Below are 24,376 nucleotides of genomic sequence, written 5' to 3'. Positions count from 1 at the left end.
GGTACATAAATGGAAATCAACATTTCAAATACAGACATGAATTCCCACATGCCTTTCTTTGCAAGTAACATAACCCCCCCATCTCTGTTAACAAAATTTCTTTTTTCCTTTGGAATTAGCACAAGCAAGCATACTTAATATATTTTAATATCAATTCTAATATTGTTGGAACTCAACTGTACAGTATATTCTTTTTTGAAAAATAATTCTTTGAAAGATTCTAGGGATTTAATATTCGTGGCCATTTCTGGAGCTGGTGAGTTTTATCATAGCAATAGCTCAAATACTGAGACCCCTTTGTTGGGACTTATCCAATTTTCTATTGCCGAAAAAGTACTGTTAGAACAGTGAGTTTCATTTCCCTTGTTGCGTTTTCTGCTACTAAGTGCGGAGACACACAGTCAACACCTGGCACAGCTCATTGCAAAAGGATTGGAAGGTTTCAGAGTAATTTGCTTAAAACTTTTGAATCTGATTTGTAACAAGTTACATAGTTTATTTGAATGCCGACTTGGCATTCTTAAGATACACATTATATCTTCAAATTGTTTTTCTATTAAGCTGCAGTGTTAAGATCACATTGATGGACAAAACTGTCAGTGGCAAATCCCTTAGACAGGACATACTGACAAGAAACATGACAAACACATCGGTAAGCATGATAGTGTGAAGATGATCATTATTCTTCAGTCCTGCACAAGTAAGGCAGCAAAAAGCAACCAAAATCTCCCTTAAATGGTAGAAGGAGATTCAGTGATCTTTAGAATATATATTGCATTTCCCTATACTGTAGAACAGAACAGGAATGAAATATATGTAAAGCCTACATTGTCTAAGAAAATGTTATTTCAAGGTGTGCAAATCATCAGTGCATTGAAATCTTTTTTTCTTTTTAGGAACACTTCACAGAAGTAATAAAAAATCAGGAATTTCTTTTACTCCCTGCTAATGAAATTGCAAAGCTCTTGTCTAGTGATGACATCAATGTTCCAGATGAAGAAGCCATATTCCAGGCATTAATGATGTGGGTGAGGCATGATTTGCAAAACCGGCAACGGGACTTAGGAATGCTTCTTTCTTATATTAGACTGCCTCTACTTCCACCCCAGGTATGAAAGTGAAGGGCTAACAGTGAACTTAACTACCAACGGAAATGCTTGCCTCAAGCATCATTTAAACAGAGAAAAGAATTCTGTGGAAAGGTTCTGGTTTTGGTTGGGGTTTTTTGGTGTTTTTTTTTTTGCCCCCCCCCCCCCCCCCCCCCAACTGTATAGTAGGTATGTTTATTATTTGTAAAAACAGATGAAAAAAAATCCCATGATGCCAGTGTAATTACCAGGCTCAGAATTACCTCTATAATGTCAGTCTAACGCTATTACAAAAGTACCGTGTTTCTTTGTTGGGTAGCAACGGTAGTAGCGTTCCTCTAATAACACAGCAACTTAGATACCATGCAAAGATATTTATTTACACTTACCAAACTGCAGGACAGATAAGGCACAAAACTTATTTCTGTATTGCCACAAAGGGGTCTAGATTATTGCTGACTATTCTGAACATTGACATTCCTTGTCCTTCAAGACCGTAACAGACACTTCATCAAATAAGTTCCAGAGGTGGACATACTGTTTTATAGTAAGCTGACACTGTTGTATCTGTGTCATAGAGGAATCTATAGATCTCATCGGAAAAGCTTATAGGAATACCAAGACTGTCAGGACACTACATCTACTTCATGGATCTCCATGAGTGAAGCTGCAAATATTCAACTTTGGATTAAGTATCAAAATACTATACACATTTAATTTTAAATATATGCCTCACTTAATATATTCTAATATTCACAGAAATGTCCAGTACTGTATGTTAGATTTGATTTGCTTATACTCCCATCAAAAGGAGTTTTGCATTAAGAGGGTGCAGTACTACATTTGCAATTTTAACCTTTTCTAAAGGTTAAAAGAAAGTTTTTGGAAAAAATAAAGCAAAGAAATCATACTTAAAGACTTTTTTCCCTACCTTTATATTGTTTTGCTTGCATTAAAGCAGAGTTTCCAGCAAAGCTCGAGTGAGAGGTGAACTGAAAATGAGTATTTGTAGCTACAAATACTTTAATTACTAAAGTACATACAATTTTAATGGTTTAGATATACATAAGATCCTCACTTTTCATTTCTTAGTTACTAGCCGATCTAGAAAATAGTCCAATGTTTGCAGACGACCTAGAGTGTCAGAAACTTCTTATGGAGGCTATGAAGTACCATCTTCTACCAGAAAGACGGTCCATGATGCAGAGTCCTCGAACTAAGCCTAGAAAATCTACAGTGGGTGCACTTTATGCTGTAGGAGGTATGGATGCCACTAAAGGTAAGTTCAGAAATTAATTTAATTGTATTAATTAATTGTATTACAGACACCCAAAGAATATATGACAATTATTTAAAGATTTCTGTTAGGAAGACAGCAATTTAGGGATGCAAAAGAGGGGGGGGAAATCACAGAACACAATCCTATGTGTTAGATGTTCTTTCTTCTTGCAAGAATCATATGTTTGTAAATGATATACATACATCTTGAAGTGCAGACTAAAGAAGTTTGATTCAGATGGTGATTTTAAAATTAAGTTTTGTAAGAATTTGTGCGTATAGTTTGACTTTACTAATCAAAAGAAAAAATAATATTCAGAATAATTCAAGATTATTTTAATGTTGTTTTAGAACCCTGTGCTCCATTTTTTGACAAAAGTTAGAAGGCTGGAGAAGTTTTTAAAGAGGAGGAAAATAAAACCAAAATGCATTACTGAATGTCATGGTTTAACCCCAGCTGGCAACTAAGCTCCACACAGCCGCTCGCTCACTCCCTTCACAGTAGGATGGGGGAGAGAATCAGAAGGGTAAAAGTGAGAAAACTCATGGGTTGGGATAAAGACAGTTTCATAGGTAAAGCAAAAGCCACGCCAAAGCAAAACAAGGAATTCATTCACTCTTTCCCATCGGCAGGCAGGTGTTCAGCCATCTCCAGGAAAGCAGGGCTCCATCACATGTAACGGTTGCTTGGGAAGACAAATGCCATCACTCCGAACTTCTTCCCCCAGCTTTATATGCTGAGCATGACGTCATATGGTGTGGAATATCCCTTTGGTCAGGTGGGGTCAGCTGTCCCAGCCATGTCCCCTCCCAACTTCTTGTGCCCCCCCAGCCTGCTCGCTGGTGGGGTGGGGTGAGGAGCAGAAAAGGCCTTGACCCTGTGTCAGCACTGCTCAGCAGTAACTGAAACATCCCTGGGTTATCAACACTGTTTCCAGCACAAATCCAAAACGTAGCCTCATACTAGTGTCTATGAAGAAAATTAACTCTACCCCAGCCAAAACCAGCACATTCTCCACCCCTTATTCTATACATGACATTTACGTCATGCTCAGGTCCCACACTATCCAATACATCCTCATTAACCACCACCCCTCTTCCCATCCTTTGATATAATACACAGATATAATTCCCCTAGTCTATGGACCACCCCTATAAAATGTCTTTAAAATATTCACAAATGTCCACAAAATGTCCACTGAGTTCATTTAGTCCATGACTAGGCTCCGTCTGTTATGGTGGTCACTCGGGACAGGAGAAGTGGTGTGTTGCATGGAGTTACTGGGCACCAAAGCCAGCTCAGGTAGGGTCACTGCTGCACTTTCACTGCTTCTTGTAAGGCTTGTCCTCCATTGCTTCAGGTGGTTCCTCCTATAGTAATTCCCATAACATGCAACTCAAATCATGGGTTACAACAATTTAAAGGTAGATCCATTACAATCTCCACCCCTGGTCCCTTTGGGCCAGGTTATAGAATTTAACATTGCAAAGAACTCTTCTCCTTGCTCCTAGCCTGGCTAGCAACAAGGGGTTCCTGCTATAGTAATTCCCATAACATGCAACTCAGATCCTGGGTTACAACAATTTAAAGGTATTTCCATTGCAATCTCCACCCCTGGTCCCTTTGGACAAGACCACAGGGTTTAACATTGCAATGAACTCCTCCCCTTGCCCCTGCTCCAGCTTGGACTTATCCACAGACTGCAGTCCCTTAGGGATGTACCTGCTCCAAGTGGAGCCTTATGTATGAGCCACAGTCCCTCCAGGGGTACACCTGCTGCGGCGTAGACTTATCCACAGCCACAGTTGCTTTGAGGTGCACTTGTTCCTGCGTGGCCTTATCCATGGGCCACAAATCCTTCAGAGTGGCCTTCAGTGTGGCCTTACCCACAGCCACAGCCACAGCCACAGCCCCTTCAGGAGTGAACCTGCTCCAACATCGCCTCATACACAGCCACTGATGCTTCAAGGTGTACCTGCTGCAGCATGGACTTATCCACAGCCACTGATGCTTCTCCACCATGGACTTACCCTCGGGCCACAATCCCTTCAGAGGTATAGCTGCTTGGCACAGACATAACCACGGCCACAGACACTTTGAGAAGTACCTGCTGTGGTGTAGACTTATTCATGGCCACAGACACTTCAGGGTGTCCTGCTCCCACACGGACTCATCCACCGGTCACAGTCCCTTTGATTCGATTTCACGCTGGAATTCCAGCCTGTCCAGTAAAGCAGCACAGAAACGGCAGCGATGCCCTGGCCATCTGCCAGCCCAGGTGCATCGCCATTGCTGTTATCAAAATGTTCTGAGGCACAGCACAGTAAGACGACAAGCAGCACAGCAGTACAGCAAGCAGTGAAATCAAAAAGCAGCCACTAACGAGCACTAGACTCTAATATACAGTAAGGCAAGCAAGCCCCATGGCAAGCACAGGAGCCTGTCAGTTAATAGCTAAACAGCAATAACAGCTATAAACTCAATCTAACACATTCCAATCAAGCCTGTTGTTATGTTGAACCCTTCGAGCCCCATGTTGGGTGCCAAAAACTACATCTCCTCTGCAGGTCCCTTGACTTTACTTTGTTTTATGGCAAAACCGCCTTTCAGAAGGATTTGGACTATTTTCTTCCCTTTCTCAGAAACTTCTCCTGCTGCGTTGCCCCACACGATGATGTCATCAATGTATTGCAGGTGATCTGGAGCTCCACCCTGTTCCAGTGCAGTCTGGATCAGTCCATGGCAAATGGTAGGGCTGTGTTTCCACCCCTGGGGCAGCCGATTCCAGGTGTACTGGACACCCCTCCAAGTGAAAGCAAACTGTGGCCTGCACTCTGCTGCCAAAGGGATTGAGCAAAACACATTAGCAATATCAACTGTGGCATACCACTTGGCTGCCTTTGACTCCAGTTCGTATTGAAGTTCTAGCATGTCCGGCACGGCAGCACTCAGCGGTGGCGTGACTTCATTTAGGCCATGATAGTCTACTGTTACTCTCCACTCTCCATTAGACTTTCGCACTGGCCATATGGGACTGTTAAAGGGTGAGCGAGTCTTGCTGATCTCTCCTTGGCTCTCCAGTCGACGAATCAGCTTATGGATGGGAATCAGGGAGTCTCGGTTGGTGCAATATTGCTGCCAGTGCACTGTTGTGGTGTCGATTGGCACCTGTTGTTCTTTGACCCTCAGCAACCCCACAACAGAAGGGTCCTCCGAGAGACCGGGCAAGGTGGACAGCTGTTTAATTTCCTGTGTAACTCTTCACTGGCAGAGTATGGGAAGCTGAAAAGTCTTTGACTTAGTATCGAGCTGGCCCTGCCCAGTCAAGACTTTTAGGTACTGCAGAAGGGGATAAATTCCCTGCAGTGCACATAAAAAATACACTGGGGAAGACAGTCTGGGTTATTCCTGCCTGGGGCAAAGGCAAACCCATCTGTGGGATTGCTTTTGCTCAAGGACCTTGATGCACTTGGTGGGTGATGCAGAAGGATGGGGAAGTCCAATGTGTACCTCAAGGGGATTTGATTTTGGGTGAGAATAGCCAATGATTTGAACTGTATGATATTAATTGCTATGTAATATTATATGCCATATCAATGGTATTACAATAAGAATCACCCAGATTAATGAAGAATGAACTTTGATGAAACCAAGCAAAGTGCAGTGATGATGGAACCAGAACTGACTTCAACATGCAACAACCCAACACTGCATATCACCTCTCCTGACCTGAAAGACTATTATGGCAGATGGAACTCAAAATCATCATCCCGCTGCTAGGGGTGGAGAACGTGCTGGGTTTGGTTGGGATGCTTTGTTTTGCTTGCGTGCGCGGCTTTTGCTTTACCTGTTAAACTGTCTTTATCCCAACCCACAAGTTTTCTCACTTTTACTCTTCCGATTCCCTCCCCCATCCCACCGGGGGGCAGTGAGCAAGTGGCTGCGTGGGGCTTAGTTGCTGGCTGGGGTTAAACCACAATGCTGAACTATTGAGAACTCTTAGCTAAAGCTTATCAATCCTCACTATAACAATTCAGATGGAAAGATTTGCACTTTTTCATGAGTGCAACAGTATGTGCAGCTTATTTTCAGGACTTCATACACAAGTTCTTTTTAGGTTTGCATTTGAAAGTTAAATGTTATAAATGTATTCCAGTTTTTATTATTTGATTTTCACACCTGCAATCAGCTTACAGCTTTACACATTACACTATTCTATTTAGTAGACTGTATATTAAATAATTTTCTACAGGAACCTTAGCTTCAAACCCACAGCTTGGAGCCAAAGAACTATAATTAGTTTAAATTCTAGTGACCTGCTGAACAGTATTCATTTTAGCTGTGTGAGTTCACTTTTAATAGAATCACAAAGAAGCTAATCCATTTCATGGTCTGCAAAAAGTTGCTGATGACTGATTTTTCTTATATGAGACATCTTGCAGTACTACCTTACTGTCTCTATACAATCAAATCAAGTACAAAATACACATTCATCACCATCACAACATGAAAACACTCATTCCTAGGACAGTTTAGCAAAATGAAGTTAAACTGTAGCAATTAGTATAGTTTCATTAGCGATACTGATTATTTATGAATTATATGAAACAACCAAGAATTCAAGGTAATCTTTAAACTAACTTCTACCAAAATAAGAATAAAATTTTCTAACAGTTTTTTCTCAGTAAAGGTTATGCAAAGAAAGGGCTATTTCAGTCAACATCTGCACTTCCTGTTGGTGCCTCTTTTACTTATTACCTTGGAATAAAGCCAATTGTTTGAACTTTTGCCTTTTGATGGTTAAGAAGAACAGCACTTCCTCTCCTCCCTGCCGTCCTCTACAGCTCTGACTCATACAATCCAGCACAGGCTCAAAGTAAGATAAAGGAAACGGCACCTAAGAGACTACGATGCACGGGAAGAACGGCTCTGAGAAGGGAGTAACTACCACCTCTGGCAATAATATGCTTTCTATGATAAAGAAAACTCGCAGGGAATGCCAGATTTGGCTTTGTGCTTATCTCAGGTGGTATACGAAGTCAAATCTCAACTTCAAATGATCAAAAGAAGATCAAAGAGCCATTTTTGGGCTGGTATTTTGAAAAATATGAACGTGCCTAAACCACATTAACTTTCAAAACCTACCTTCAAGCCTCTGTAAAAATTACAGCCTACAGGGTGTGTAAGAACACACCGTATACCTTAATGTATTTTTCCTGTTTTTTTAGTTAGTATGCGAGATACTTCCTTTGAAGCTGACAACTTTGGGGCACTCGCATATTAGCATAGAATAAATGAGAAGGAATCAAAGCAAAGAAGAGCAAACAGACTAACAAAATGGAAAGAACAGACAAAGAAATCCAGTTGCTCAGAATAAAAGACGACAGGAAAGGGGAAAAGTAGAATTTCTTTCTTTTATTGCAGATGGGTCTGGTAGTTTCTTTCCCATGCATCCTATGCATCTGGAAAAGCATGGAGAGGAGAGAAAAGATGTCATGAGATAAGCTCTTATTTCACTAAATTTATTGAGTATAGCAGATGATCTCTAGCAGATCTCTAGTCCAAATGCTGCCTTTCTTTTCTGCTTTATTGCATGGCTGTTTTGCTGTTGTAAATCATTCCTTAGCCACTAAGTGCCTATTGTAACTCTCGAAATACTACTTCTCTAGTATCAAATTCCAGTCAAGGAACAGGCAGGAAATTAGCTCGCTTTTTTGCCTCTGGTTGCCTTCAGCTGAGCTGAAGCTGAGCTCCAGGGTGCACTGTATGTGCAACTGCCAATTGCCTCTTCTACCTTGGTTGTTACTCAGCCATCTCCCCACTGTGCTAAATCAGCTCTCAAAGGAGCAATTACGGCTGCTGAGTGACCGACAGGAGCCAGTGCATGCAAAAGTGTCAGTTTTGAACAGCAGAGAGCTAGGGCCGCATGAATTGTTGCAGTAAAAACATTACTAGAAGTTCAGTGACCTGAAAAAAACCTGAAAATACAGCTTATATATTACAACAGACAAGCAGTTATTGCAAGGCAGCTGCAAAGGTGAACCTCAGGGAAGCTACCTGTGGGACGCAAGTGTGTACACACACACAACTCGGCCTTCTGCCTGTCTCCATCATAAAAAGGAAAATATCCAAACTATTCATGAAGATGCATGCCCAAGTCCTAAGTCAAGCAGACACATGGACGCATTTTCCGTTTTTGATATCAGTAATGGTTTAAGCACAAACATGGTTAAAGAGCACATAGTTGTGAAGTACCATATTCATAAGGAGTTAAAAAAAAAAAATCAAAATACCCCAAACCACAACCCCCCTACCTTCATGGTATTTAAATGAGTAACAGATTTAACTTATCTCCAAAATATTCAGTATTAAAAATTTGCTGGCATTTAATTCTGCATCTTCTTGCCACCAGTTTATTCTCATAAATTTGACAATCATATATGCATTCAATGAATGCAGCCTTCTCACTAGGTTCACATTTTGTAACTGAAGTTCTCAGGGAGCCACAGTAAAAGTCCACACGCAGGATTTCAACGTTTTACAATTCAATAATGTTTGACTACTGGCTGCTGGGTACTGATCAGTTCATGGTTATTTCATAATACTTACGTTTTTAACAGGTACCACTACAATTGAAAAATATGACCTTAGGACTAATAGTTGGATACAAATTGGTACCATGAATGGTAGACGATTACAGTTTGGAGTTGCAGTAATTGACAACAAGCTTTATATTGTGGGAGGAAGAGATGGTCTGAAAACTTCTAACATTGTTGAATGTTTCAACCCTATCACCAAAGTTTGGACTATAATGCCTCCTATGTCAACACACAGACATGGCCTAGGTAAGAGGTGCTCTTTCTTTGTAAATACCTTGGATCATCTACAAATGAATTTTGACTGACACAAACACTGTTGACATAACTTTTTAAAGTATTTAATAACGTGGCAATATTTGTAGAAGATATTTTTCAAAGACAAGAGTTGCCTGTTGCCATAATTTTATGACAGTGATATTTATTAGCATTCACCTAACTTGCACTGGTCTTCCAGAGTTAATTTTGCTTTTAGAAAATTCCAAAATATAAACAACAGTGAAAATCATCAACTTTTCATCCAATTTAGTGGTCAAGAGATACATTTGCAATACAATAACAATCTGATTTTCAGGTTTTTTTTAAATTATGACTTAAGTTAAGCCCATAGGTACCAAACACCTCTGAAAATCAGATCAGAGAATTACACTGAAGAAAACATTGCAGTAAGGAAATAAATACAACCTCGCTGATTTTAATGGTGCAATTACAAGAAGTTTTACTGAGCTCTGCCATGGCTTAGTATCTATGGGTCTTTACTGCATAATAATCCTTAATATTATTCACAGTGAATGAATAATATGAATATGAAATCTAGAATTTATTTCTGGAACTATAAAAAATAAGGACAGTTTACAGTTGAGGAGACTGTAAGGGAGGGAATATGATGATTTTGGCATGATTTATATAGCACAGTTCTTATGAAAAAGCTGGCTTCTCTTAAGTTTACAGAAACAGGTATTGCTTGAAGTCATTGGTAAGTTCAAATGACAGAATATTTTTATTTTAATGAATAATAGAGAAAGATTGATCCAGAAGTATTTGGTAAACCTGTGTGGCCTATACCACCTTCTCCACTGCTTGGTGAAAAAAGTATAGTGTAGGGTTCTTACCAGCTAGTCTGTAAAATTTATAAAAGCAAATACTAGTAGGTAGCAAAGGGAAAGAAGACAAAAGAGATAAAATAATTCTCATTGAAGTCTTTATAATTATCAACTGCAGGGGCATAATTCTACCCAGGAAGTAGGTCACAGCGGTAAATTTGAGTGCCCAAAGTTAGGCTTCTGTCTGTGCATCAGCCTCGTTTGCAAAGCTGCCTTACACTTACAGCTCCTATTAACTTCAGTGTGATTTTGTGGAGAGTTAGCACTTTTGAGAAAATCAGGCCATGTATATTTAGGCCTGAAAAGACAGATTTAGAAAACTTTTAAGCAGCCAGAATCAAACATTTTGCCTTACCTAACAAAGGAAGCAAAGAGCGGTGGCAGCAGCAGCTCCCCAGAGGGGAGGCACCAAAGCCCTTCTCTCTGGAGAAGGACAATGACACAGGATATGTCCACACAGAGCTTTGCAGAGACAGCCAAGTTCACTCTCCTGTGCCTCAAGGACAACAGATACAAGCCAGCTCTTATCCAAAAGTCTGTTCCCCTTACAGGCATTAAAATGTTATGGTGCTTTAGCCAGAAGGGACAGCCAGCTACCCACCCGCTCAGGCTTCATGCTGGCAGGACTACAGAGCTTCGGCTGGCTCAGAATAAGGGATAGTTGGTTGGTTTGGCCATATTTTTCATTGCCTGGCTCCATCTTTGCCTTTCTTTGAAAGAATAGCATTGTTTCTCTTTTAGGGGCCCAAATTTGATTCATAAGAAGGTCAACAGAAGTGGAAGAGATAAATGTCCAAGAAGAGAACATCAGAACTAAAGCAGCTTTCCTCTAATCTCTTGGCAAAAGATAATGCTTATTCAGAAAAACACTGTATATGAAGTATTTTATTTATATTTGTTTATTCTGCTAAATGGCAAGGCAGCTTTTAGGTAGTTTAATACCAGCTGAAATTGCTTATCTGCATACAGGAGATTAAAGTATGAAGTTAATACACTACTGGTCACTGAAATGATTAGATACTGTAATTTGTCCCTAATTCTATCTTTTAAGGAGTAGCAATGCTTGAAGGACCAATGTATGCTGTTGGTGGCCACGATGGATGGAGTTACCTTAATACTGTAGAAAGATGGGACCCACAAGCACGGCAATGGAATTACGTTGCTAGTATGTCAACCCCTAGAAGCACTGTAGGGGTTGCAGCATTAAATAGCAAGTATGTCAACAGGAAAAACTCTCTTTGGTTTTTCATTTGCTTCCTTCCTTGGAAATACAGTTTCTTAAATTTTCTTTTCAATCTTATAGTAGTTAATCACCTCAAGAAAACAAAGAGAAAATGTAATGCACAAAAATAAGAAAGAAAAGCTTTTCCTCTGTTGTGTGGTAAATCGTTTGCAAACTTGCAGTCATGTTTTAAACATATTTCAGCCCTTTCAAGTTACAGCAATTTGAAAATGTTATCACATGCATATCAGACCTTTACCTAGAATATAACTTATGGGGATATAAGATCAGCTACTTTAAAAAAATATTCCAAGTTTATGTTTACATTTTAAAATCAATGTGTCTAAGGAAGCACCATTTGGAAGAACTTGTACAGAAACAAAGTCATTCCTCTCATTTTACATCTCCTGCATGCATCTACAACTTTAACATATAAGTTCACAGTCAAGAATAATTTTTAAAAGGTTAAAGGTATATGGTGTGTTCAAGGAAAGGAAGACAAGTTTAATAATTAGGTATGGAATAAACAGCCTTCTATAAGTCTTATCCTACCCAGATTTATTCTGCCCTTCATCTATTGCTTAAATATACTGACATCATGTGTTCACTGTACATTGGTTTTCCCAACAAGATTTTCAAAACTTCTTTAAACATCCTCTTAAGACACTAAAGCCACTCAAGCATTTTTACATGGGAACAGACACATGTATGACTCTAGTGTGTAACCTGTATTGAACAGTGTGTTACAGCTTGTTGTACGTTCCTATTTGAAAGCAGGTGTATTTCAGCATGAGGAAGAACGATTCATAAATTAATGTCCAGCAGAATTCTGTTTTCCTTCTTTAGCAACCTAGTCTGGTGCTGGAAATACAAAAGCCTTGTAAAAGGCCCCAGGTTATGTTGGAGAGCATGGCTCGATCCAATCTTCCTTCTTATTTAGAATAAAATAGAATATTTCAGTTGGAAGGGACCTACAACGGTCATCTAGTCCGGCTGCCTGACCGATTCAGGGCTGACCAAAAGTTAAAGCATGTTATTAAGGGCATTGTCCAAATGCCTCTTAAACACTGACAGGCTTGGGGCATCGACCACCTCTCTAGGAAGCCTGTTTAAATCTGTGGAAATCTCTTAGCAATGACGGTTTGTAGGGGCCAGGAATATTGCAGTTGCAGGCAGACAACTGCAATTATTCTGAAACTTTATCACTGGCTTCCCTGTTCACTTCTTAAATTCCAGAGAAAGAGAAAGAGCAGAAACAAAGATGTCAGCAAACAGATACTTGCAAATGCAAAACTTCTTCACATAAAAGTCAAGGTTTTGCATTCAAACATGACATGATTTTAATCATTAACTCAGAAGTCCAGGAGAGGCAGAACTGCCTGTTTGAGCCCCTGTTGTATCTCAGAGGAAATGTTCTCAGCATAAACTTCACCAGCAACTCCTGCCGGTACCTTCCACAGCGGCATGCAGGAAACCACTCTGTCAAAGAGGAAATCCAGCCTGATCCTGACTCTGTTCTCAATCACTCCCGATACAAGCTGTCTCCAGCCTGGTTTAAATCATGTCTGTTAGTCTAGTGATGTAATTTCTGGCATACTAGGGGAAGCTGAGATCAAATGTCCATCATTTAGTGCTACTGCTGCAGTCTAACCAAGCAGAATGCTTCTCCTTTTCCTGTTTCCCTGTCACGCCGTATTTTTTGCTATTCAACCCCACCAGAAAAGACTTTACGTTTCTGTGGAGCAACACGTTTTGACTAATAAATGGTCTATTGAAAACATCGGTCAATAATGATATATTTGTTCTTTTCCTTAAAGAATAGGAAACACTGCCATGTTTCTAGACACGTTACGGAAAAGAAAAAATCCCAACCAATCTGTATATACAGTGATTTCCACTCTGTGAAAGCTGTGTAAACAAGTAGACTGTATCTAATGGCATGATGTGAAAAGAAAACAAATCAAATCCTCAAGGTTTTTATGGGTCAAGCAACAAACTGCACAGCAGAACTCAAGTCTGTCTTCCACTCACAAACATTAGAAGAGAGCTAGAAATTTTGTATTCTTCTAACAGTAGTCAAGAATTGTCTAGTTACATTATACATCAGAGCAGTCTACAGATTTTTCCAATCACTGGAGAAAAACAGGCACTTCCCAAGCAAAATTCAACGGATCTGTTTTAGGTGACTTACTCTGGACAAGTCCACATGTCCCCTAGGTCTCAATTAGTTGCGCTAAGTAAATTCAGTTTCATGGCAGTAAGTAATAGCCAGGACTTGAAAGGGACCTGAACAGTTGGCGCACTCAACATCTAACCACGTCTGCTATTACATCCAGCATGCATACTATCACAGTCTAGCAGCATCCCAGTTAGCTTGAAATACAAAAGAAATTCAGGCTTTGTAAAATTCGTCGACAAAATGCCACAACCCCCCCCAAGCTTCTTAGCGTGGAGTTCCACCATTTATTCTTACACGCTGTCCCAACATCAGCTGGTTTAAATCTCCAGTTGTTTGCTAAATGCCTTTAGGCTAAACAGACAAGAATACATACCTGTACGGTAACTTCTGTCCAGCAGATTTGCTTAAATACAAACATTGAGGAAAATATATTTAATATATTTTTGACATATTTTTTGATATATAATGATGTTATTAAAGTTCTTTTACATATTAACAGTATAGGAAAAATGCTTAATGCAGTACTAAGATGTCAAATACTCCATAAGCCTGTCACAGGGAATACTACCCATATGTTTCAAACACACGTAGCATCTTTCAATTAAATTCCATCTACAGCTCACATTTAAAGAAACCGACATGCATTTTTAAGCTTAATTTTCATATGTGACTGCTTGAAAATTTACACTGCAAATGAAGAATATAAATTCCTTCATATAGCATACAAAACCCTTTGTGTGAAGAAAGTTCCAGAGTAGCTGTCAGATAGCAAATAATGGGCATAATGACAATCTTAAAGTGGACTGAATGAAGTTAACCAAATAAAATTCCTATGAAAATGAGAGACTAAAGACTGAAATTGTTTGCCTTCTTGTGGGTAATTATCCCAGACTGTATGCTGTTGGTGGACGAGATGGGAGCTCCTGCTTAAAATCAATGGAATGTTTTGACCCGCACACAAACAAGTGGAGTATATGTGCTTCGATGTCCAAGAGAAGAGGTGGCGTTGGTGTTGCAACGTACAATGGGTTTTTATATGCTGTGGGAGGTCACGATGCACCTGCTTCCAACCACTGTTCTCGTCTTTCTGACTGTGTAGAAAGGTAAGGAATTTTTTTTCTTTCTTTTTTTTTTTTTTTACATTCCAGGAAGGAAACATAAAATAATTTATAGCAGCAAGGGAAATCTCTTCACAATTGGAATGTTAAGTTTGTAAAACATATTATGCCTTTTAAAATAATATTTTGAGCAGAATAACTGATTTCCAATGCTCTTGTGATAACAAAACAACTAACCCTCAGAAGCAAGTGCCAAAACCCAGCTTTGGGCTACTCGTGTCATATATTGTAGGAACTAGACACTTTTCAATTGTCTCTTCCTCCAATAATTTAGCTGGTATTGACCAAAAGGTTAAAAATATAATAAATAGCACATACTCAAACAGGCAGTAGTCACTACACAGGTGTTTTCTGATGGAGGAAACTGATAGAAAGAGCCTTGTTTCTGTAAGAAACTATGTTGCTATAGGAAATCAGGCTAAAACATATGGTAAGGGTCTGATTTAGCAAGCAAAAAAACCAGTAAACATGCACCAAAGCAAACTACTTTAGCTTGAATTCACACTTTAAAACTAAATAGCGCATTAATACATTGGCCTAATGATTTTGGTAGCACACAACTTTAAGCAGTGAAATCTTGGCTTTATATCAATTTCTCAAAGTAATTACTTTTCAAAATGAAAATACTGTTTATCTGATCCTTATTTAATCCCATTTTTGTATTCCCCACCGATGAACACAGTTCTTAAGAAAATGCAAATACTGGACATTTATTTTCAGAAACAGAAGTATTGTGTGTCAAATGTTGCTTTGCCACTGTGGTGGCATGTGGCACAATGTAGGAGGAGAAGAGAACACTTGAGCCCTGGGTGAGAAGGGAACATAATGAGTGCGGACAACTCCTCTGGCTGTTTAATGGGCTGTGGGTATCCATTGACACTCTTGAGTCATTTGGGGACGAGAAAGGAAAACTGAGCAAGTATTCAACTCCCTGCTGTGAATAACAACGGCTAAATTTTGTTCTCGGTTAGATAGTGTAAAGCTGGAACTACCCCAGAATTCACTTGAATTTATATTGGAAATTGACTAAGTACGTATCGGAAATCAGCACTGATGTAACATACTGCCACGCATTTTGTGTTACAAACTTTTATCAGCTATATGAGATATTTAAGTTCTTTTACAGATTTTCTGAAAACATTAGTTCTGACAAGAAACAGAAAACAAAAATCTCTATGGAGAAAGAAAAAAGGGTATATTGAAATTAACTTTGCTGAGTTAACTGATGGCCATGCTATCATTCCTTCAGGCCTCATTTATGTTCAAAATGTATTGATTGTTTAATCTGATTGAAATGGAGAGACTGTAATCAAAAAGCAAAAATATGGGCATTTTTCATGTGTTTGAAGACCCCTCTAGTGGCTAAATTAAATATTCAATCACGTTACTCATAATTCTCTACACTAGTTCATTGTGTCAGCTGAACTACAATACAGGAAAAAAGAAGCAAATATCAGTAATTTAAATTTGAAATGCATTTCTACAGTGTATTTTTCTAATTTTGATCATAAAACATCCTAGGTATGATCCTAAAACAGATGCTTGGACAACAGTGGCCCCCTTGAGCGTACCTCGGGATGCTGTTGGAATTTGTCCTCTGGGGGACAGATTATACGCTGTTGGGGGCTATGATGGCCATACGTACCTGGATACTGTGGAGTCCTACGATGCTCAAAACAACGAGTGGACAGAGGTAATAGGAAGAATTACCTAATAAATAATAGGAATTCTTCCTGCAGGTAGGAAGAATTCTGTCTGAATAACGGGCAAAGCAAAAATTATTATGTTGCAAAATTATCACTGTTTTGTGAAAAATGATATATTAGGATGCAGTAATACTGTAGTTGGGCTTGTATAAAATATTGGTTGCCGCTCCTGTGAAATAACTGTATAAAATTTTTCAGACTAAAGGGTGGAGGCAGTGCATGGGCAAGTGAACCAGGTTGCACGAATCATTTTGTGTTGAAGTGCTTAAATTTGCAGTTGTTAGCACTGGCATGTGTTTGTCAGCATTGCCCTCTACTGGAGGCACTTTCAAGTTTTCATATTTATGACCATCACCATTGAGACCAAGAGGAAACATTTAAAACTGTCAAGATCCTTTTGTAGCTACACAGTCCACGTTTTTGGAACACAGGATATGAAGGACTTTTACAAAAGTTAAGAGCAACAGCACCAGTCTACAATCCTGTAACTCTCAGCAGCTGCTAAAGCCTTTTCCCCAAAACCCAAAACTGTTTTCAGAGCCCTAGTTAAATCTAATTTTTTCAGCAGTATGTTAGTTTGAATAAATAAATTGCTTTCCTTTTAATCTGCAAGTAATTTCTTCTAGCCCTATCCATAGAAGTCTACTAAAAATGTTTCCTTCTTCTTCTTTTCTTTTTTTTTTTTTTCCCCTTTTTTAGGAGGTTCCTGTCAATATCGGAAGGGCTGGAGCATGTGTTGTTGTTGTGAAGTTGCCCTGATGACTATAAATACTGTGAAACTAAACTTTGAGTGGAGTTTCATGAAGATAAGAAACATTTCCAGAAAGCAGTACAGACTACACATCTTAGCAGCCCTCCATTATAGAGAATACTTATCTCTGAGCCATTATGCTATTAGAGCACAAAAGGGTCTTCCTGCATTACACAAATCAGAGGATTTTGCATAAGTGAATTATTTTATTATGCCTAATACATAAAAATTCAATGATATGTTTAAATGGTTCAGGTTTGTTACAAAAGTGTGTCTGTTATTTATAAAATGCAGTAGTAAAGTGATAAATGGGTGTATAAGATTTCATAATCAAGCATTGATGGGCCGAGGCCAGTTGTATGAGATTCAACAAGGCCAAGTGCCGGGTCCTGCACTTCGGCCACAACAACCCCCTGCAGCGCTACAGGCTTGGGGAAGAGTGGCTGGAAAGCTGCCCAGCAGAGAAGGACCTGGGGGTGTTGGTCGACAGCCGGCTGAACATGAGCCGGCAGTGTGCCCAGGCGGCCAAGAAGGCCAATGGCATCCTGGCCTGTATCAGAAATAGTGTGGCCAGCAGGAGTAGGGAAGTGATCGTGCCCCTGTACTCGGCCCTGGTGAGGCCGCACCTCGAATACTGTGTTCAGTTTTGGGCCCCTCACGACAAGAAGGACGTCGAGGTGCTGGAGCGTGTCCAGAGAAGGACAACGAGGCTGGTGAGGGGTCTGGAGAACAAGTCTGATGAGGAGCGGCTGAGGGAACTGGGGTTGTTTAGCCTGGAGAAAAGGAGGCTGAGGGGAGACCTCATCGCTCTCTACAACTCCCTGAAAGGAGGTTGTAGCGAGGTGGGGGTCGGTCTCTTCTCCCAAGTAACAAGTGACAGGACGAGAGGAAATGGCCTCAAGTTGCTCCAGGGGAGGTTTAGGTTGGACATGAGGAAAAAATGTCTTTACTGAAAGAGTGGTGAAACATTGGAACAGGCTGCCCAGGGAAGTGGTGGAGTCCCCATCCCTGGAGGTATTTAAAAGACGTGTAGATGTAGTGCTTAGGGACATGGTTTAGTGGTGGACTTGGCAGTGCCAGATTAACTGTTGGACTTGATGATCTTAGAGGTCTTTTCCAACCTAAATGATTCTATTATTCTATGATTCTATAAACTTTTTTCTTTTCTATGTTGGCAGTAATGCTAATGTTTATAAAAAGAGCTTTTCTATTTTAAATAAATGAAAACGAATAAGAAAGAAACACCTTCAACAAAGAACTGCACAGAAGGAAATGTTTGCCCATAAATATCACTGGCAACAGAATATTCTCTGCAGAAGTAACTTAATTTTTATATTCAGAAATTAAATTACTAAATTAACTTTAAAATCAAATCAGCGAAGCATAGAATTTGGTTGCTGTTCAACCTCTGGCATTGCTAGTACTGTGACAAAATACCCATTTTTAGCAGTATATTAAATTGAACAGTGCAAGTTAAGAAATGGTAGGGCTAAGGTATCTTTATGTTATTAAGTATGTGCCAACAGAAAGAAATCTCTTTTGTCAAAACACAATGCTAATATAATTTGCAATCATTTTCACAGTGCATAGATATGTGATATTTTAATGCTGATCAGTGTGTCAGGTTATTCATGCATTTGTCTTTGCCCACTAACCATCTGTCAGTACGCGTTAAACTAATTTGACTATTCTTGGGAAAATCACCATGCATTAAATTTTAAAACAATTATATAATTACATTCCTTGAATATAACTTACAAAATGAAACTTTTATATCATATTGATATGACAATCTTTGACCTCAGCTGAAGATTACCATCTTTCTCTCATGTACAGTAGAAATATGGTAAGAAAACAACCACATCCACTGTGTAATGTTATATACCATTTATATGAGCATGTTTATGTTTTATTTGAAACTAAGGGAATGCTAAGAATCAAGAATAAACAGAAGAAGAATCACCTGAAAACAGCACATAATATTCCACATGCATGATATTTTCTTTTTGTGTGCCAATTTCTAACGAAGGTTTTGATCTGTTTCGCATCAATTTCATTTTTCTGTAATTTCAAATGCTGAAAGTGTATTTTAGAAAAAGAATGTATGTAAGATATTCTATGCTGTAAAGCACAATATTTGGACAGTATCTACTTCAGTGTTTGTTATGTTGTTGTTTTGTCAGTATCAGAAAATTCAGGACAAAGATGAAAATTCTCTGAACGTGTAGACTAACTTTCCTGACAGAATACTGTGTTTTCAGAATTCAGCAATATGCTATTTTAAAAAATTTATAGTATTAATCCTATTGAATGCTTCTAAAGATGAAATCTCATGAGCATATTTATAAAAGGAAAACCATTTTTAACTTTAAAAATCAATTATGCTTATATATAGCATGCTACTTTCAAATAAACTTTACTTTCTCTGCTAAGAAAATTTAGACTGTATTTTAACAACTTTGTGGGTTTTATTTTACATCTTTTCAAGAATAAAAAGCACAGGAGTATCACTCTCATTTTTGTACTCTAAAAGAACAAAAGATCCTGTCTTAGTGTCCTCACTGCATCTGGTCCACATAAACTAATATTTACCTTCCTTCTAGCACTTCTTTTTAGATAAAGGTCATCTTTTTTCTTCCTTCGAGTCAAAAATAGTTACCAATACTGTCATGTCAGGATGCCCTTTCTATGAAGGGGGCTCACACAGCCCAGCCCTTGGCAACCTGGGTTGATTGCCTGCAGAAGGCTGAAAGTACGGTGCATTTTAAGATGATTTCTTTTGGGGCCATTACATGAGGCCCTACAATAGAAACTTATCAGTGTATCAGCTTAGAACTACCTTCATTTAGCTGTGAATTTCTAGATCAACACACAAATCTCTTGCTAGCTTGGTGGGCCAGGAAACAAACTTTGTTTCATGTCTATTTCCATTTTGTATCTATTTTTGTGGAGGGGGAAAAAAACCCCTACCAACCCAAAACAACACAAAGAGCCAAGTAAATGGGAACAACCCCTAAACCAGCTAGCGGGTCATGGGTTAGAGAATTCACATCAGAGGAGGACGGTATTTTTATTTCCCACCAAATCAATAATCTGAAGCAAATGCAAGGGGCTAACCACCAAGCTTGACAGTGAATCTGCATAGTAAGACATATGTGGATGTGAGGTAGATCTTAATTTTCTCTCTCTCTCTCTCACTCCCCCCCCATCCTATAGGAAACCTGTCTGACCACCTACCTAGATCTTTTTGCAGCAAATATTAACTTTAAAACATTAATAATAAAAATACTAACATTTTTGCCCTGTTCATTGCCATCCCTGCTTTGGTCATGCAACAGCCATATGCACTCTTTTATATAAATAAAGACTTGTGTGGATCAGAGGGAGAGGGTCACTATTGCTTATTATTCAGGCTCTGAATCATGCTTTTCTCATGTTCTCCTATAACAGCAGATCACTGTTTCCAGTAACCAGTCTAACCTCATTTATTCTACTCTAGTTTGGAAAGCACTGATATTGAATGCCCATTTTTAAAACTCTAAAATACAAATTATACAAACAATGTGTGACTAATGTCAAGATATGTGCAAGAGGCACATCAGAATAGACACTGATAACCTGGCAATACCAATGGGTCTTTCTCGTAGAGCCTTTGCATGGAATTTGAAGTTTGCTTGGGGTAAAAGAAGGCACAGAGCCTCAAGTGAGAGAAAGCAGGCACGGGTCCTTAGCTAGTAGAGTGGTTTACAAGATATAAAGCTGTATCTAGAAATCTAATCAAGTCTACAGTAAGGAAAGAAAATGAAGACTTGAGCATAGAAGAGGTCAGGTTTGAAGAACAGAAACTGTTGGTGAATACCTTGGCGTAAACACATAGGACCAGCCTTTGAGAGCCGCATGGCTTGCAAACGTTATGACTGCAGAGACGACAAAGAATTCCCCTGCCTTTGTCCCCTCCTTCAGCTTGCCAATTTTATTAAATGCTTTATCAATAAACAAGGCATGAGACACTTAGGAAAAACACCTAGATATAAATAATCCCCTTAAACAGATCTTTAAATATACTACCATTTCCATAGTTTAATAAAGTCTCAAAAAGAGTATTAGAAGAAAATTACACTCTCTTTACTGTTCTCTAAAGAAATTGTGTAATGAGGTTTGCTTATATAAAAAATAGCATAAGAAAGAAAAATTGCAGCATTCTTTTAGCTTGCAGCATGCAGCTACATTTATCAGTTTGATAAATTCAGTAGCTCTTCCTACCATGAACCACAAGCACTGAGACAGAGTATGTCAATATTTGCATGTGCGTGTTATGCGATGAGATGGTCTCCTAATTTCTATGGCAAGGCTGTGGTAACTAGTATTCTTTCTACATTTTAAGTTTAAGGCCATATCTTATTATAGAAACAACACAAAGATAAATACGGGTTAAGGGGAAATGGGAAAAGATGGGAAGGGTATGAAGCAGAGAAAAGTCAGAAAGCAATCTGAATGCGACCTTATAAATTAAAGCGGTCAGCTTGGGGAAGAATGGATTTAAAAACCATATGTGGAGAACTAATTCTGCATCTCCCTCTCCTTGAGTGACAACTCGAACTTCAACCTCTGTCTGAAGAGGAGGTATTGAGAGGTCTGCTATTAAGGTGCCATGGAAAGCAGAAGTGATGAAATATCTGTTTCTTTACACTGAGCACTTTTATGTGCAGCTGTACAGCTGGGAATCAGGTTGTGCACAGGCTGGCGATATAGAAGTTCATTTCAACTTGTAAAGAACAAGAGCAATATTACACACTCACATCCTGAATTAATTTCAAAATAGTCTATTTTAGGGTGAAACAATGACAAGAATTATCATGAGATTAAAATCTTAAGTGCTAGAAAACATCAAAATAAAATTTGAGCAGATACTTGAATTTAAGCAATAAAATAGCACAACTGAATTTTCTAGAGAAAAGAGTTCCTCGGTGTTTTTAGTACTCAAGTTTGTTTTAGTTTTTTTTTCTTCCATATTATATGTACAGCAGTGAAAAATCATGTGAAAGGAAACTAGCGATTCACAAGAGGAAACTGGACACCTAACAGGAAGATAGAAGAAAAGCAAACTGGAGAGAATTTGGAGATGTTTACACATCATTAGGTGAGAGGAAAGGCTAGAGATATTCTCTGATGAGGTGTCATCCCTCCACATTTCCTCTGTTTCTCCAGACATGAGTAGGTGCAATAGTTATGTGGCATCTTTCCTTATGAGGTCCCCTGACAGCTGCACGCACAGCTGGCTCGCTTGCGAAGTGTGAGAGGGAGCCATCCTCTCTTATCTCTGACCTTGTACTGCTCTGTGCTTTTTATCATGACTCTCGCTGGCAGAATGATTATTATTCTTGCTATTTCTTTTTTGCCCAAATCATTGTGTTTTCTTTCTTTTTAAGCCCTGGCCCTTAAATCACCTTTTTCCTCTTTGGACTGGGTGATAATCTCTACGTGAACTGGACCAGCAACGATATTTTATATAATGTAATGTATGGGAAGCAAGGGTAGCACTTACCCCATGAAATCAATTCTGGGAAAGATTGAAGGTTCAGCTTAACCACTGTCATGTCTCTACCTACCAGTAGGAGATATTTAGGCAAAGAGTGTAAAAACCAACTAGCCCAGAAAAATCCCCCCCATTACTTTAGCAATGTCAGTATCAGTAATGCAACTGCATTGCTGGAGCGTTCGTGTTCATAACACAGCTACATGGTAGGAAAGCAGTACTATAGCTATTTACAACTGTCACAGAAAAAATAAATTATTTCCCTGACGCCATAGTAGAAAAAATACATTAAGGGAATGACTTAGGCCCCATTATTTCAACACCCAGATTAGTTAACAGGCTAGTCTCTTTCAGACAGTATCGCCACTAAGCCAATAAGATTCACAGAAATTCGAAGCTTATTTGAGCTACCTAGTCAACTAGCTCATGCCACCACCTTCTCTTTTTTCTCCTTCTTGGTTGAGGAACTTACAAAAACAGCTTTTCTACAGTACATGCTGAATTGGTTGAAGAGTGAAAAGAAATCTTTTAACATGAAAGGAGACAACTGGTTGCTCGTGCCTGGCAGGAACGGGCAGGGTAATTTCCTCGAAGGGAATCAACGAAGTGTGATGTGAGGCTAATCCTATCTCTTTCTACAGGTATATTTCTGTACGTGGTTATTCCATGATGTAATTTTTTTACTTCCCATCTGACCCTAGACTCATTCAGAGATGGGGTGCATGCTAAATACCTGGGCTTCAGTATCTGACTCCTCAAAAGCAAAATCCTGCACTGAAATTAATTCATTTTCCCTGACCCTGGACATCATAAAAATTGCATGCTGAATAAACTGCAATGAATTTATTTGTACATTTCAGCATGGGTCCTTCCCATGAGGAAATTTCCTTTTTTTAGTTAGAATTAATTCCTGGACAGATTAAACTCAACCTCTGTAACAGTCACCACTGACGTAGTATTTATAAAAGAGTTTGTATGCCAAGAGTACCTACAGTTGATATTTGAGCCTCACCTATTATTCCCCATCTCCTCTGACAAGGAAAGGGGGGAATTTTATCAGAACAGAAATCCTTTCACTGCCACTTCCCCTCAGAAGGATGAAGGTCTGCTTTTTTCACAGTAAAACTATATTCTTTTTATCTTTAAGATCTCTGCTGACCTCATCTCTTGCCAAAGGAACCTGACAACAAAATGCTACATTCAACCGTTCCGACTTTTCAACAAAGCTCTGCTACCTCATTCACACACAGAGTCATTAAAGGTTACACACTTTCTCTTCCTCATGCCCACATCCCTGAGGACTTTTTTTCTCCATCACAATTCTACATACACAAAAAGAATTAAAAACTCTGTTCTCTCGCACATGAATAATCATGTTTATGGAGTGTACAGAAGAGGAAGGCACTAACTTCACATTATCAAGATTTGGCAGAGCTGAAGGAGGAGGTGGAAAGGTTGAGGAGTATCCGGGAGTGTGAGAGGGAGATAGATTGGTGGAGCCGCACCCTACCATCCCTGAGGCAGAGGCAGCAGAAGGAGGCTCCGCGAGAAGCAGAGGACCCCCTGCCTTCTTGCCACCAGGTAGAAGGAGGGGACCTAAGCGACGGGGGGGGATGGAAACGGGTCCCTGCTCGGCGTGCCAGGCAAACCCCTGCCCGGCCTCCCTCACCTTCCCGGTTGCCTTTACACAACAGATATGGGGCCCTGGAACTTGAGGGCGAGGCAAGCGAGGACGTAGATGAAGGTCCATCCGGGGGGTCGCCTAGGGTGAGGCAGTCAGCCCCACGCATTACGACTG

The 24,376-nt window shown here is 39.4% G+C and overlaps 1 protein-coding gene across 2 annotated transcripts in view; it reads left to right on the top strand.

Annotated features, from left to right (window-relative positions):
• KLHL4 (kelch like family member 4) overlaps nt 1–17,515 on the top strand; it is a 50,082-nt gene extending 32,567 nt beyond the window's left edge. Inside the window, exons 5-11 of one of the 2 annotated variants that reach the window (XM_076347006.1) lie at nt 897–1,109; nt 2,181–2,367; nt 8,988–9,212; nt 11,118–11,280; nt 14,358–14,570; nt 16,107–16,278; nt 16,991–17,515. In XM_076347006.1, the coding sequence (XP_076203121.1) occupies nt 897–1,109; nt 2,181–2,367; nt 8,988–9,212; nt 11,118–11,280; nt 14,358–14,570; nt 16,107–16,278; nt 16,991–17,050 (1,233 nt within the window). In that variant the 3' untranslated portion in view covers nt 17,051–17,515. The remainder of the gene's footprint in view (nt 1–896; nt 1,110–2,180; nt 2,368–8,987; nt 9,213–11,117; nt 11,281–14,357; nt 14,571–16,106; nt 16,279–16,990) is intronic. The other variant, XM_076347007.1, reaches the window with a different exon arrangement.
• The last annotated feature ends 6,861 nt before the right edge of the window (nt 17,516–24,376 follow it).

Source organism: Aptenodytes patagonicus, chromosome 9 (genome assembly GCF_965638725.1).
Source record: "Aptenodytes patagonicus chromosome 9, bAptPat1.pri.cur, whole genome shotgun sequence".
Lineage (NCBI taxonomy): Eukaryota > Metazoa > Chordata > Aves > Sphenisciformes > Spheniscidae > Aptenodytes > Aptenodytes patagonicus.
The sequence above is the reverse complement of the archived record's forward strand: the minus strand, read 5'-3'. Positions and strand labels throughout refer to the sequence as shown.